At 50.3% G+C, this 16,125-nt stretch overlaps 1 protein-coding gene across 1 annotated transcript in view; it reads left to right on the forward strand.

Moving 5' to 3' along the window:
- LOC143809501 (sodium/hydrogen exchanger 2-like) overlaps positions 1–10,843 on the forward strand; it is an 82,370-nt gene extending 71,527 nt beyond the window's left edge. The window contains exons 10-12 of the mRNA XM_077292580.1: positions 6,667–6,795; positions 7,479–7,539; positions 9,894–10,843. Of these exons, the coding sequence (XP_077148695.1) occupies positions 6,667–6,795; positions 7,479–7,539; positions 9,894–9,988 (285 nt within the window). The 3' untranslated portion in view covers positions 9,989–10,843. The remainder of the gene's footprint in view (positions 1–6,666; positions 6,796–7,478; positions 7,540–9,893) is intronic.
- Positions 10,844–16,125: the final 5,282 nt, after the last annotated feature.

Genomic DNA, 16,125 nt, shown 5'->3' on the forward strand with positions numbered 1-16,125 from the left:
ACGGCCAGGACCGCAACAGTGCTGGGCCTCCGAAAGGAGCCGCGGTGCAAACTTCACCAGCCTATTGAAGAGTATCTTAGCCAAAACCTTCCTGTCCACATTGAGAAGTGATATGGGACGCCAATTCTCAATGCGTGACGGGTCCTTACCCTTTGACAAAATGATCAAAGCCGACCTCCTTAATGATCTCGGCAGAGTGCCCGAGGAGAGACACTCATTAAACACCTGAGTCAAGAAGGGGACCAAAGAGTCCCTAAAGGTCTTAAAGAACTCGGATGTTAAGCCATCCAGACCTGGCGATTTTTTGGGCCGGAGCCCATCGATCGCCAGTCTCACTTCCTCTTCTTTGATCGCTTCTGCCAAACCGCCCAGCGAGAGGTCAGCCCCTGGCTCAGGAACAGCTTCAGCCAGGAAAGCCGACATCCTGTCACGATCCAGTTCCTTCCTTCCCAAGAGGTGCGAGTAGTATGAACTGACGACCTCCAAGATCCCTGATCTGGACCTTCTCAGGGACCCCGTACTGTCCATCAGCCCTGTCACTATCTTACTATTCACTGACATCTTGCAGCTTCTGTAAGGGTCGGGCGAGTAGTACTTCCCGTAGTCCCTCTCAAAAACCAAAGATGCGTGCCTATCGTACTGACACCTCTTTAGCAAGGATTTCACACTGGAGATCGCCTCGCGGCTACCCCCAGTCGAGACAAGATGCTCGAGTTTCCTCCTCAGGCGCTGATACAGGCGATCTTGGTTCAGGCTTCTGAGGTTCGAGAGTTGCCGGAAGAATCTCGCCACCCGATGTTTGAACATCTCCCACCACTCAGACTTAGTGTTACTTAGGCCCAGCAGTGGTACCTGGCTCTGAAGAAATTCCTCAAAGGACCGTCTTACAGCTTCTTCCTCAAGGAGTGACGAATTCAGCTTCCAATAACCTCTTCCCATCCGAGGAGTCTCTGTAACGCTCAGAGAAAACATAATCAAACAGTGATCGGAGAATTCCACCTCCACAACCGACAACGGCGAGGAAACTGCCTCCTCCTTCAAATAAAACCTGTCTAATCTAGACCTGCACTGACTACCTCTAAAAAAGGTGAACCCCACGTGGCCTGTGTTGTGCCGGATGTGGACATCCACCAGGCGTGCCTCACTTACTATCCTATTTAGTGCGACACAATCGTAAGCCAGCCGGTCTCCGGAACCTCCTCTATCACAGGGTCTCGTGACGTTGTTGAAATCCCCTCCAAAGACCACCTGCCGACTCGAAAATAAGTAAGGTTTGATCTTCATGAAGAGACACTTGCGGTCCCACTTGGACTGGGGACCGTAGATGTTAATGAGCCGAAGCTCCTGTCCCCCCATGGAGACATCTAGGATCAAGCATCTCCCCATTTCTAACTCGATCAATTGTCTGCATTCAACCGCTGTGGTCTTAAAAAGGACCGCCACCCCGCTATACGGCTCGGCCGCAAGAGACCAGTAGGAGGGCCCGTGCCTCCACTCCCGCCTTGCTTTATGCATAGTTGATAGGTCGGTCAACCTGGTCTCCTGCAAAAACAAAATGTCGGCGTCAAGTTGGCCGAGAAAATTAAAGGCCGTGTACCTTGCCGCTTCTGACTTTATGCTGGCAACATTAATGGTTGCCAGCGTCAACGGGGTGGGTGCCGCCATCATGATTGATTGAATTAGATAGCCTTTTTCTTCCCACCCCCAACAGTTTCACCCTCTTCCTCTGACAATGATGAGTTTTTAGTGCGCTTAAGACAAACAGACTCGTCCATTCTCTCCTTACATACACTCTGGCACTTGTCTGGTGGTCCTGAGTTAGTCCCTCCCCAGAAGGCTTTGTATTTGCCCCCTGAGAAGAAGACCCAGCGACCTTCTGAGCCCCAACAACGTTGTCTGCAACCTCCGGCCCCGGGTCCCCATCGCCCCCCTCTGGAGGGGAGTCCTGGAGGGCCCGGAACCGGTTAGAGAGATCCACCAGAGGGGGGGCGGCTGGACCTTCCAATGGCACCTGGATCAGGGCTACGGAGTCAGAGGGGTCGCACTCCAATGAGGAGGCTCGAGGCCCGGACTCCCTCTTATCCTTAGTGGTTTTCTTGTTACCCTTTTTCTTTTGCTGTGACCACTCCCCCTCTCCCTCATCCAGACTGTCGCCGGATGAAGGTTCCTGGGCAGACATGGCATCCTTTTGCTCCTCCCTTTCAAGTCTCTTGACTTCCTCATTCAATTCGCCGTCTTTAGGATCCTCAGCTGCAAGTGAAGCACCCGGGTCAGAGTTTATGGTCATTACTCCCTGCCCCCTGTTCCCATGGCGCTGCTCCTGCTGCCTGATATTGGATGGCGGCAGCCTGCTCCTCACCGGTTCTCTGCCTCTTCTGGTCCCTTCACCGGCGAGATTAGTCCCGGCTTTCGCCTGTCCCGCACTCGCCGCTTTCAGGACCGCATTGGCAAAGGAACGCGGACAGCGACTGAACGGGTGACCGAGGTCACCACACAAGTTACACCTAATCCTGCCACAGGTAGCAGCAAGATGGCCGAGGTCCCCACACAGTGCGCATTTCTGGGTGGTACACTGCGCACTGAAGTGTGTGGGGCTGCCGCACCTGTGACAGACCTTAGGCTGCCCCCGGTAGAAAATCAAGATCCTGTCCCTCCCCAAAAATGTTGAGGAAGGGATATGGGTAACGGTGTTTCCTGAAACCTTCAATTTCACCATGAAGGTCCAGGCTCCTGACCATATACCATGCTCGTCGAGGGTCTTTTCAGGAATACCGACGATGTCGCCGTATCGTCCAACCCATGTGGAGATGTCGACACAGGAAAGTGACTCGTTACTGGTCAAAACGGTCACCTTCCTGACCGAATTCTGGCGGGATATTGCTACAGTGTGGAAACCCTGCCATTCGGGGCGGCCCCGAGCCAGCTCATGGCGAGACCAGAAAAGCTCAAGGCGAAGTAGGAGGTCCCATAGGGATGGATCAAGGCGAAGATGTCATATGCCACGAAGCCCATCCCCAGCAGGAGCTCAGCAACCTTTGACCGATCAGGACAGGCATCCTTGCTTACCCACTGGAGACGGGCCACGTTCCTATGGTTACTCCTCTGCCCCGGTGTCGGCAGAGACCAGACAGTCTCTGCCCCTCTATCTCGGAAGGCGGAAAGACCGTGTCTCTCTATCCAGAAAGACAGATCAACCTCCCTCCCCTCTACATTGATAGAACTCTCCCCTCTCCTCAGGGCGTCCAGGAAGCGCTGCTGCAAGTCACCATCCTCAGGGTCACCAGACAAGGGCGCACTACTACCCCCAGCAGTGACAGCCCCTGAATAGCTTGGGGCTGAAGACCCCGGCTCCGCTGGGGGGGCAGCGGGACCACTACCTGCTTCCCCTCCACCAACACCAGTAAAGCTCTCCTCATTCACTCCGCCACTACTCCCATCATTGGCAACGTCACTACTCCCATCATTCACTCCACCACTACTCCCACCATTCACTCCACCACTACTCCCATCATTCCCCTCACCACTTCCCATCACTTTATTACCAGTATTCTCACCACCATTTGTCCCAGTGTTCTCTGCACCTTCCACAGTAACATCCATTCCTTCCTCACTTGTGTCTGGCTTATCTGCACTCACATCTGCTGGACCGGGGGAGGGGTGCAGCACCACACCCGTTTTCCCTTCATTGGTGTTTTGTTGTTTCTCTGGAGCTCCTTGCCCCCCTACTGCAGCAGTTTGTATTTTATTATTCTGGGCCCGCTGCATGTTGGGGGGCACCGCCTGCCCCGCACCCACAGACTTCGGGGTCCTGGTGTCACATTTGGGTGCTGGAGCACTCTGTCCTCCCGTCGCAGCAGGGCGCCCAGTGTTCCCTGCAGCTGATTTTTCCTGCTTTTTTTTTTTTCATTTTGGACTCGCTGCTCCCCTATCGCAGCCGCATGCCTCTGTAGCGCCCCCACTGCCACAGGTTGTCACGGTGGCTAGACCCGGTCCGTGACCCTGCTGAGGGGCGTACAGTAATAGATGTGGATAGTGGTGGTGGTGCGGTGCAGTAAATAACGAGGACACCAGGTTGCAGTCTCTTTACCTCTTTACTGAAGGTCTCTGGGTCCTCGGTCCGGAATACGGTTCACCAGGCTGCGCAAGTCCGGCCGGTCCGATGGCACCTCCAGAGTTCCCTTTGCAGGTGGAAATCTGTGCCTTCCTGCTAGCGCTATGTGTTGTGGTCCTCCCCTGCTGTGCTTACGGAAAGTCCCCACAACTGTTGTGTCTGTTTCTCGTGTTCCCTCACAACTCGATTAGATGATGTTCTGCTAATCCGTCCCTCCCGGTGTTATGGTTGGGACGCACCCGTATGACGGGTAGGCTCGGAGCTCTTCCGGGACCCTAGAGTCGCCCCTCTCCACAGGTTGCCCCCTATGTCTTCTTAGGTGATTTAGGTGAGACAGCCCGCCTGTGACTGACTGTCCTGCCGTTGGTTTGAAGTATTGCCTGAAGCTATATATATAGAAATACTTCCTCTACGTTCCGGCCGCCGGTTGTGCGCCTCAGTAGGATGTTGCCTCGGTCTTACAGCACGACTCCTACTGGTATTCTCCTTCTTGCTTTGATCTCGTTTCTCACTCAGCACAATAAATCTCGCTTCTTGTCCTTTCTTAGGGCACCGCCGCTATGCTGAGCAGGCACGGTCCCGTGACGTTCTCTCTCGTTGCCAGGCCTCTGTCAGGGTCCCAAACCTGACAGGGACCCTACCGAATCTTCCCCCACAACACCCTCTGCCACAAGGTGTTGCCTGGTTCCAACCCAGTCAGCTTTCTCCCTAACTTCCTGCCTGACCCCCAGTTTTACCAGTATGTGAGGAGTGGCCTAATGAATAGTACCCTTAGCTCCCCCTGGAGGTCCGACTGTGAAATGTATTGGTGTATGTGATACCTGGTCAGATGAACTCCTTCAGTGCCATCAGACGTACCATAGCCCCCCTTAGCGGCGGAGCCACAGTACTGCAACGACCAGGACTCTGGGGCGCTGCACCTCTTCTCTGTTGAGGTGCACTGTGCCCCTGTCACAACAGTGCGCCCCCCTTTCGCCGCACCAAGTTTCTCGGACCTGCCCCCCACAGCCCCGGCGTCGGCCGGCTCAGCCGTAGTGAGCAGGGATGGAGTCTGCCCACACCGTCCCCCTTTCGCAACGGCGTGGACATCCCCCTCGCTCCCCTCAGCCCCGGTAATAACCGGCTTAGCCGCAGAGGGCAGAGAGGGAAACTCCTTGGGGTCCCCTATGTCCGGCGCCGTGAGTACCTCCACAGCCTCGCCCCCTGCACTGTTCCCCGCACAGACGGCAGCACCGCCGGATGTCCTCCTCCTCTCCCCACCTTGCCTATGCCCCGGACCCACTGCAGAGCCCGTGCCTTTAGGTTTGGTGGGGTTTACACAGGAGGTGGTAGGTGTAACATCATCCATCAGTACATATCTGTAACTCACCACCTCCCGTGCGGTCTCCTTCGTTGTCTTCTTCCTCTTCTTTGTTTCCTCTGCTGGCTCGTCCTCACCAAAGGAGAAGCGGTCCAGGTTCACTGGAGACTCCAGCTGTCGGATCTCCTGTAGCAGACCGCCCTCCTCCTCTTCCTCCGCTGACACTCCAGCCTGTGCTGTCGGAGTCCTCTGCCGTGCCGGGAGGCCGCTTCCCTGTTGTCGGCTCTGCGACTCACTCTCCCGGCTGGTTCCAGCTTGTAGGACTCCAGTTACAGCCACGTCGTCCTCCTCCTCGTCGCTTAGGACGCCGGCTGGCGGCTCTCCTGAGGTATTTAACCCCTTCATTTCTGAGAACCGCCGCTGGTTCTTAAACCTCTCCAGGAAGGGACCTGCGCTTTTCTCAATCCCCTCCCGGAGGAGCACTAACTGGACCACCTCATCTCTGAGGGCTCTGAACCTCTGGGAGGTCGCGGGTTTCTCCTTGTTAGAGGCACGGGTGTTCAGGATTCGAGCCTCCCGCAGCTTCTCCTTCAGCCTGGTCAGTGCTTTGCCGGCGTCCTCGTACTCACGTAGCATGGCGACCACTCGGGAGGAGAAGGTACTCGTGGACTCGCCGGAGCTCCTCTCCCCCCAGGATGTTCCTGGGCTCTCGTTCCTGGGGCCTGGGGTGCCCCTGTCTCCCTCTCTGGGGGCGGACGATGAGCCGTCTCAGGGTTGGAGTAGGTGGGTATGGTTTTCTTCACCCGTCCCGACCTCCTCAGTCCCTCTTGGGCCGGTTGCTGCTGCTGCTCTCTGTCCCCCGCCGACACAGACCGGGGAACAGAAGCCTGGGAAGCCATGCCGGCCTCCCAGGAAGCCTGCCTCTCCCTGGGGAGAAGAGAGGCAGACTCTGGGCCTCCTGCTGGAAGTGCTGGAGCTCACAAGACAGGTGCTGCTTCTAGCAGGGTGTGACTGATTGTGGGCACCTGTCCTCCAGTCACCTCCAGAGCTGCAGTCACTGGTTTTAACCTCTCAGGCTGTAGGTCTTCACATCTCACTGCTGCCATCTGCAGACCACCCATAGTACTAATCCTCTAGGATTTCTGATCGGTCTGAGGGGTCCCCAGTGACAGCGGCCTCCATTATTGTGAATGCAGCTCTGGCAATTTTCAATGATAAGAATGAAACTAATGAAGACATTTTCTCATCACTACAGACCACGGCCTACAGCAGACACACGCTGACTGGGGGTCCCGGAGCCGAACAAGCCAAGGAAATCCTGATCCGCCGGAAGCAGAGCCTGACTATCAATGCCACTGCGTATGAGCGGCCACGTTGGAAGCAGGTGACACACATGGCACTGCCAGGAGGCTACTGGGCTGATAGTCTGCTACAATGTATCAGTGCAGCCAACAGCAACAGTCTGTTATATGTATCCAGTCTGGATACAATTGTCACAAACCCTCAGATGCGAGAAGGATGACTTGGATGTGAACAAGAATGTTTACATTTACTAAACGAGAGCAAAGATCTGAAGAGATTATAAAAAGAAAAATCAATGAAGAAATTGCAGAGTTTTTTTCATTATGCACTGATTAAGTAAATTTACATTAAGCAGGAACACCCCTTTAATTAGGTAATAATTAGTGATACTGAACCTTCTACCTGCAGTTTGTACTTCAGCTACTAGATGGCGACAGAGTAGCACAGATTTGCAGTGTCTGCTATAGACTAGTGAGGCAGCAGTAGTGTCCTGCAGGTGGCGCTGTCAGCTGATGTCAGGAACCCCAAAGTAACCCTCCAATATTTGGGAGGAATCCCACATCACATAGCCTGACTCCCTGGATGAAAAGATGTGGCTGTCACACCTTAGTCCTTGGTGAATGGAACGGGTCGGAAATGAGGGTCTCGGCAGCTGGTGATTGAACTAATCCTATTATGGGGGAAGAGGGGAAGTTATTACAACCATGTGTATATTATATACTGATTATCCTGTAACACAAGCTGTTATTTTTCTTTGTCCCTCAGAGTGCCTCGCTGATACAAAGAGGAGGGAAGCCGAAGCCGAAATTATTTCGATCACTAACTGGTGAGTGAGAAAGTAAAGACATGGAGGAGCCGGAGTCGGGTTAGTAAAGTGTGGGTCAGGGGATTAGAGGTGGGGTTACGTTAGGAGGGTTGGTAAATCCACATGGTGGCGGTTTTCGTAGTAGATGAAGTCAGTAGAATCAGGGTTAGGGTATTAGAGCTAGGGCTTATCATTGTTAGGTTTGTACAAATATGATTAGGTCAATGGGGTTCGGCTAGCAGTGTTTGTGTTAATGGGGTTTGGCTAGTGGTGTTTGGGTTGGTGGGGATCCAGTTAGCAGTGATTGGGTTAGTGGGGTTCATCTAGTAGTGTTTGAGTTAGTGGGGTTCGGCTAGCAGTGATTGGGTTAGTGGAGATCCGGCTAGTAGTGTTTGAGTTAGTGGGGTTCGGCTAGCAGTGATTGGGTTAGTGGGGTTTGGCTGGCGGTGTTTGGGTTAGTGGGGATCCAGCTAGCAGTGATTGGGTTAGTGGGGTTCAGCTAGTAGTGTTTGGGTTAGTGGGGATCCGGCTAGTAGTGTTTGAGTTAGTGGGGTTCGGCTAGCAGTGATTGGGTTAGTGGGGTTCGGCTAGCAGTGTTTGGGTTAGTGGGGATCGGCTAGCGTGGGTTAGTGGGGTTCGGCTAGCAGTGATCGGGTTAGTGGGGTTCGGCTGGCAGTGTTTAGGTTAGCAGGGCTCGGCTAGCAGTGTTTGGGTTAGCAGGGCTTGGCTAGCGGTGTTTGGGTTAGTGGGGTTCGGCTTGTAACGTTAGGGTTAGTGGGGTTCGGCTGGCAGTGTTTGGGTTAGTGGGGTTTGGCAGGCGTGGGTTATTGGGGTATGGCTGGAGGTGTATGGGTTAGTGGGGTTTGGCTGGCGGTGTTTGGGTTAGTGGGGTTCGGCTGGCGGTGTTTGGGTTAGTGGGGTTCGGCTGGCGGTGTTTGGGTTAGTGGGGTTCGGCTGGCGGTGTTTGGGTTAGTGGGGTTCGGCTAGTGGTGTTTGGGTTAGTGGGGTTCGGCTAGTGGTGTTTGGGTTAGTGGGGTTCGGCTGGCGGTGTTTGGGTTAGTGGGGTTCGGCTGGCGGTGTTTGGGTTAGTGGGGTTCGGCTGGCGGTGTTTGAGTTAGTGGGGTTCGGCTGGCGGTGTTTGGGTTAGTGGGGTTCGGCTGGCGGTGTTTGGGTTAGTGGGGTTCGGCTGGCGGTGTTTGGGTTAGTGGGGTTCAGCTGGCGGTGTTTGGGTTAGTGGGGTTCGGCTAGTGGTGTTTGGGTTAGTGGGGTTCGGCTGGCGGTGTTTGGGTTAGTGGGGTTCGGCTAGTGGTGTTTGGGTTAGTGGGGTTCGGCTGGCAGTGTTTGGGGTAGTGGGGTTCGGCTGGCGGTGTTTGGGTTAGTGGGGTTCGGCTGGCGGTGTTTGGGTTAGTGGGGTTCGGCTAGTGGTGTTTGGGGTAGTGGGGTTCGGCTGGCGGTGCTCGGTGTAGTGGGGTTCGGCTGGCGGTGTTTGGGTTAGTGGGGTTCGGCTAGTGGTGTTTGGGGTAGTGGGGTTCGGCTGGCGGTGCTCGGGGTAGTGGGGTTCGGCTGGCGGTGTTTGGGTTAGTGGGGTTCAGCTGGCGTTTGGGTTAGTGGGGTTCGGCTAGTGGTGTTTGGGTTAGTGGGGTTCGGCTGGCAGTGTTTGGGGTAGTGGGGTTCGGCTGGCGGTGTTTGGGTTAGTGGGGTTCGGCTGGCGGTGTTTGGGTTAGTGGGGTTCAGCTGGCGTTGTTTGGGTTAGTGGGGTTCGGCTAGTGGTGTTTGGGTTAGTGGGGTTCGGCTGGCAGTGTTTGGGGTAGTGGGGTTCGGCTGGCGGTGTTTGGGTTAGTGGGGTTCGGCTGGCGGTGTTTGGGTTAGTGGGGTTCGGCTAGTGGTGTTTGGGGTAGTGGGGTTCGGCTGGCGGTGCTCGGGGTAGTGGGGTTCGGCTGGCGGTGTTTGGGTTAGTGGGGTTCGGCTAGTGGTGTTTGGGGTAGTGGGGTTCGGCTGGCGGTGCTCGGGGTAGTGGGGTTCGGCTGGCGGTGCTTGGGGTAGTGGGGTTCGGCTGGCGGTGCTCGGGGTAGTGGGGTTTGGCTGGCGGTGTTTGGGGTAGTGGGGTTCGGCTAGCAGTGTTTGGGTAATGGGGTTCGGCTGGCGGTGTTTGGGGTAGTGGGGTTCGGCTAGTGGTGTTTGGGGTAGTGGGGTTCGGCTGGCGGTGCCCGGGGTAGTGGGGTTCGGCTTGTGAGGTCAGTAGTAGTAAATCCACTTGGGGCGATTCTCTGAGTGGGGTGGGGGGCAGCTTTTAGGGTGCACATCGCCCTCATCGGTCACGTGCATTGGTTGTGGGGGACTTCGTGCTGTGATTTGTGTTTCCCTTTTCTTGACAGTCGGGGAAACAGACACCTCAGAACGATACAAGAAGAATCTGCCCGACGGCGAGGACGACACAGAAGAACTAGATGAAATCTCCGCCATCTCCTGAGACTTATCTGCCATTAGCACCGAGGCTGCAGATCCTGATCCCACAATGCAGAAGCCGACGCCATAGACCTCGGCAGATCCGCACAGCTGGGGGTTTGTTACTTTGTACTCAGTCTAGACAATGACTGTCTATGACTTGTACACAGCAGCGCACCCCTATCCTCTCCTGCATTCCCATCTTCCCTGCACTGACACATTGTAACAACCCCCTCAGCTGTGAGAAGCCACAGATTCAGGACACAGGGTCACGTTTTGTATATTTTTGGCCACGTGACTCGAATGTATTTTAGGGGGTCAGATGAGGAGGATGATGGGCGTTATCCTGTAAATATTCTGCATAAAAATGTCGCCTTTCAGCAAAATCTTCACTTATCGTTTTTGATGGGACAGAGCTGGAAACACGATTCTGTCATTTCCACAGAAAGCGTCAATCCTGAAGAAAGCATGATGGGTGTGTAAAGCATGGTGGAGCGCTGGAATGTCAGCTCTAAGGTCTAGTGGCGGGTGAGCACTTTATATTCCCACCTTGAGATCATACACTGGTTACGGGGAAGTAAGGAGACTCAGTAACTTACACCCTGAGCCGGCGCCCCACTTTTATTGGGCCCCGTGGCAGATGCCTGGGTGTTCCGCACATTCACTCTTGAACAGTAGCACAAACCTCTGCGGGGGTCACATATTTTAGAGCCAAGGTGAAAAAATGACAAATAATAATAACTGCCTCAAATTGTGAGTAATGAGTAACGTGGTAACACTGGGGCTGTACCACTCCCATGATGCTTTGCTGCTGATCAGCTTCAGTAATAATTAGCCACTAGGTGGCTGTTCTGTTGGATTATTTTGCATTAAATGGAGAATCGCTGTCATTTCATATAGTCTATAACAATCCTTTAATCCGGCATCTGATAATCCAGAACACACGCCAATCCGGCAGCTGTCCGGTCCCATTAATGGCGGATTATCTGGATTTACCGCTGACACGAATGGCCCCCAACTTCTTCATTCTCACGATTTTTGGAAGTATCTCATCATTTGCTGTTTTTTTTTTTCCTTTCAAAGCAAATCTTGGAGCCTGGTGAATAAATCTGGCACGGTCTGAGGACTTCCGCACCGTACGACAGCGCTGACAACTCTGCTGATTCACAGACCAGACATGAAAAGGGAGAGTGCTCGTCACCTATTTCATCTGGTCTGGAATTTTCCATTTGTAAACGATTCATCTAATCGCATTATTACATTCTGGATCCTCTATAAATAGCGCCGGGGGAGGGGGATTAATGCGCCAAAGTGATCCCGAATGGCAAAAATGTGAAGTATGTGAGATCCGGCAAACAGTGCGGCGCACATGTGCCTGACACAACCGGAAAAGACGCTGATCAGACGCGGAAGCCTCAGACGCCGCTTCGCAGGGCGGTACACGGACGCTGCCGCATTCCTGGCCACTCTGCTGGTTTTCCACTGATGATGAGATCCATGTGTGCGACATTATGCGGTGCCAGGCGTTAGATCAGTGGATGCGGCTGCTAGGAGCCTACACTGGAGGAAATGAGAAGAAATACATTTTAACAAACTCAGCTCTGCTATATCATAAGATACTGTGCAGAACGAACCATAAGAGATATAATATAACAAAGTCAGCTCTGCTGCCTCACAATGGAAAGAACCAAGAAAAGAGATACATTGTAACAAACACAGCCCTGCAGCATCATAACAGAGGGAGAAAAGAGAAGAAATATATTGTAACAAAGTCAGCTCTGCATCATCATAACAGAGGGAACCAAGAGAAGAAATATATTGTAACAAAGTCAGCCCTGCTACATCACAACATACTGTGCAGAACGAACCATAAGAGATATAATATAACAAAGTCAGCACTGCTGCCTCACAATGGAATGAACCAAGGAAACAGATACATTGTTACAAACACAGCTCTTCTACATCACAACATACTGTGCAGAACGAACCATAAGAGATATAACAAAGTCAGAAATACATTGTAACAATCACAGCTCTGCAGCATCATAACAGAGGGAACCAGGAGACGAGAGACAATGTAACAAACACAGCTCTGCTGTATCTTGACCGAAGAAACCAGAAGAGATTTATTGTGCAAACTCCGCTCAACTCAACCTATACTAAATAAGCTTTAGTAAAACTTCATTGTGGCCCAGAATGTTTTTTTTTTTTTACATTTTTCCCCTGAAGTTTTTATGCCGTCCCCTCCCTGTAGAGAGAAGTCCGGGTTCAAAAAGTTGCAATTCCCAAATCTGGTGGACTCCTATCTGCGGAGCTCGGTCCGCGCACGCGACCACCCAAAACTAGGGATTTTTTTTACTCTTCATAGGGTTCATGAGAGGAGATGATTCTGGGACCCCTCCATCTGTACACAACGTGCCCCCAATACTCAGGTCTCAGTCTCTGCTGTAACCGCCACACACCGAGGACGGGTCACCCGTAGGATAGAAGAGGATAGTACTGGTTATAGACCCAGTGGTGAGAGGGGATCTCAGAATGATGGCGGAATACTATGTTAATCAGTCTGACACTAGACGAAGATGATGGGGGTTGTTGGCTGAATGGTCTGAACAAATACATATTACATAAATACAGGTCCTTCTCAAAAAATTAGCATATAGTGTTAAATTTCATTATTTACCATAATGTAATGATTACAATTAAACTTTCATATATTATAGATTCATTATCCACCAACTGAAATTTGTCAGGTCTTTTATTGTTTTAATACTGATGATTTTGGCCTACAACTCCTGATAACCCAAAAAACCTGTCTCAATAAATTAGCATATTTCAACCGTCCAATCAAATAAAAGTGTTTTTTAATAACAAACAAAAAAAACATCAAATAATAATGTTCATTTATGCACTCAATACTTGGTCGGGAATCCTTTGGCAGAAATGACTGCTTCAATGCGGCGTGGCATGGAGGCAATCAGCCTGTGACACTGCTGAGATGTTATGGAGGCCCAGGATGCTTCAATAGCGGCCTTAAGCTCATCCAGAGTGTTGGGTCTTGCGTCTCTCAACTTTCTCTTCACAATATCCCACAGATTCTCTATGGGGTTCAGGTCAGGAGAGTTGGCAGGCCAATTGAGCACAGTAATACCATGGTCAGTAAACCATTTACCAGTGGTTTTGGCACTGTGAGCAGGTGCCAGGAAGCATGAAGTGCTCCAAAATCTCCTGATAGCTAGCTGCATTGACCCTGCCCTTGATGAAACACAGTGGACCAACACCAGCAGCTGACATGGCACCCCACACCATCACTGACTGGGTACTTGACACTGGACTTCAGGCATTTTGGCTTTTCCTTCTCCCCAGTCTTCCTCCAGACTCTGGCACCTTGATTTCCGAATGACATGCAAAATTTGCTTTCATCAGAAAAAAGTACTTGGGACCACTTAGCAACAGTCCAGTGCTGCTTCTCTGTAGCCCAGGTCAGGCGCTTCTGCCGCTGTTTATGGTTCAAAAGTGGCTTTACCTGGGGAATGCGGCACCTGTAGCCCATTTCCTGCACACGCCAGACTCAGTCCACTGCTTCCTCAGGTTCCCCAAGGTCTGGAATCGGTCCTTCTCCACAATCTTCCTCAGGGTCCGGTCACCTCTTCTCGTTGTACAGCGTTTTCTGCCACATTGTTTCCTTCCAACAGACTTACCATTGAGGTGCCTTGATACAGCACTCTGGGAACAGCCTATTTGTTGAGAAATTTCTTTCTGGGTCTTACCCTCTTGCTTGAGGGTGTCAATGATGGCCTTCTTGACATCTGTCAGGTCGCTAGTCTTACCCATGATGGGGGTTTTGAGTAATGAACCAGGCAGGGAGTTTTTAAAAGCCTCAGGTATCTTTTGCATGTGTTTAGAGTTAATTAGTTGATTCAGAAGATTAGGGTAATAGGTCGTTTAGAGAACCTTTTCTTGATATGCTAATTTATTGAGACAGGTTTTTTGGGTTATCAGGAGTTGTATGCCAAAATCATCAGTATTAAAACAATAAAAGACCTGACAAATTTCAGTTGGTGGATAACACAGGTCAACAAAAAAAAAATTTTTTTCTGGTGTCCAAAATATTTTAATGAATTTGGGGTATTTTTGGGGTGCTGATTCTGAATATGCTATCAGTTTTGCCAGATTGGCTCAAGTTTTTGAGATTTTTGGTATCTTATTTATAGCACTTGTTGGTAAATGCGACGCATCATCTCATTAATTTCTTTGGATTAGTACTTGAACTGAGCAGTTCTCAATATAGTTTTGTGTTAATTAGTGTTCTAAAAGTTTGTTCATAGCTTGATTTTTGCACTAACTTTATGTTGTTGTCTGTTTTCCAGTGAAAAGCATGAACTCATCAAGAAGAAGTTGTCTTAACGATCCAGACTCATTCTGTTACATTTGTGGTGAATACACACTGCCAAAACATAGAAGAAACATAACAGACTTCGTAAAAAAAGTGTATTTTGCCTATTTTGGGGTTATGCTTGGGGACCAAGACAAGTTTTGGGCACCACACATAGTGTGCAAAGCATGTATCGAATTATTATGAAAATGGAGCAAAGGACAAAGAAAAAGCTTCAAATTTGGTGTTCCAATGGTGTGGAGAGAGCCAAAAAATCATCATGATGACTGTTATTTCTGTGCAGTGCAAGTGCAAGGATTCAATAAGCATAAGAAACGAAAATGGGAGTAACATGGAATCTGCAAGAAGGCCTGTCCCTCATTGTGAAGATGTGCCTGTACCTGTGTTTACCATAAATAACAGTCATCATGATGATTTTTTGGCTCTCTCCACACCATTGGAACACCAAATTTGAAGCTTTTTCTTTGTCCTTTGCTCCATTTTCGTAATAATTCGATACATGCTTTGCACACTATGTGTGGTGCCCAAAACTTGTCTTGGTCCCCAAGCATAACCCCAAAATAGGCAAAATACACTTTTTTTACGAAGTCTGTTATGTTTCTTCTATGTTTTGGCAGTGTGTATTCACCACAAATGTAACAGAATGAGTCTGGATCGTTAAGACAACTTCTTCTTGATGAGTTCATGCTTTTCACTGGAAAACAGACAACATAAAGTTAGTGCAAAAATCAAGCTATGAACAAACTTTTAGAACACTAATTAACACAAAACTATATTGAGAACTGCTCAGTTCAAGTACTAATCCAAAGAAATTAATGAGATGATGCGTCGCATTTACCAACAAGTGCTATAAATAAGATACCAAAAATCTCAAAAACTTGAGCCAATCTGGCAAAACTGATGACATATTCAGAATCAGCACCCCAAAAATACCCTAAATTCGATGAAATATCTTTGGCACCAAAAATGCTGTTGACCAGTGTAATGAATCTATAATATATGAAAGTTTAATTGTAATCATTACATTATGGTAAATAATGAAATTTAACACTATATGCTAATTTTTTGAGAAGGACCTGTATATAAATTCTGCGCAGACATAAGGTGCAGTGATCGAAGGATGTGGACCTGCAACAAAAGGGTAAAATAAAAATGTAAAAAAACAAAAGTGAGAAAAACAGGAACTGACAAATTACAGCCTACATCTGTCCTGCAATTTTGCATTAACACTTGGCCACTAGGTGGCGCCACCTGTGCAAGTTTTTCCCAGTAATGTCTGTGCACAGTGCAGAACATTCCCAGTATGAGTGGCATCTGCCCAGTGAGGGCGATCGCTGGCAGCCGGCGTTACGTGTCATGCCGATATAATGATAGCATCACACACAGAGTCTGCTGCGGTTTTACTCTATAATTGTCCAGGGTGTGGGCAGAACTCCGCTACTTAAAGGGCACTTACGTCTTACAGTAAAAATAATGTTCTGGAAACATTCTGTGGTTTCAGATTTTTTATTTAAAAAATGCAAAAATATAGTGGAAGGTTTTATAGAAAATGGGGGCATAATTTTCTTACATCTCCAATTTTATACTGCCACTTTTATTTAAAATATTATAATGTGTCCTTGGAATAAATATGGGTGGATCTGCAGTACCCGACTGTGGCCACTATATAGGTGATGGCGCTCTACAAGTGATCACATCTGGCCGCTGCCGGTAACAATTGATCGGTGGTGATGTCAGATGTCGTAAGACCACCGATATCACAATGATGA

Source organism: Ranitomeya variabilis, chromosome 2, assembly GCF_051348905.1.
Source record: "Ranitomeya variabilis isolate aRanVar5 chromosome 2, aRanVar5.hap1, whole genome shotgun sequence".
NCBI classification, from domain to species: domain Eukaryota; kingdom Metazoa; phylum Chordata; class Amphibia; order Anura; family Dendrobatidae; genus Ranitomeya; species Ranitomeya variabilis.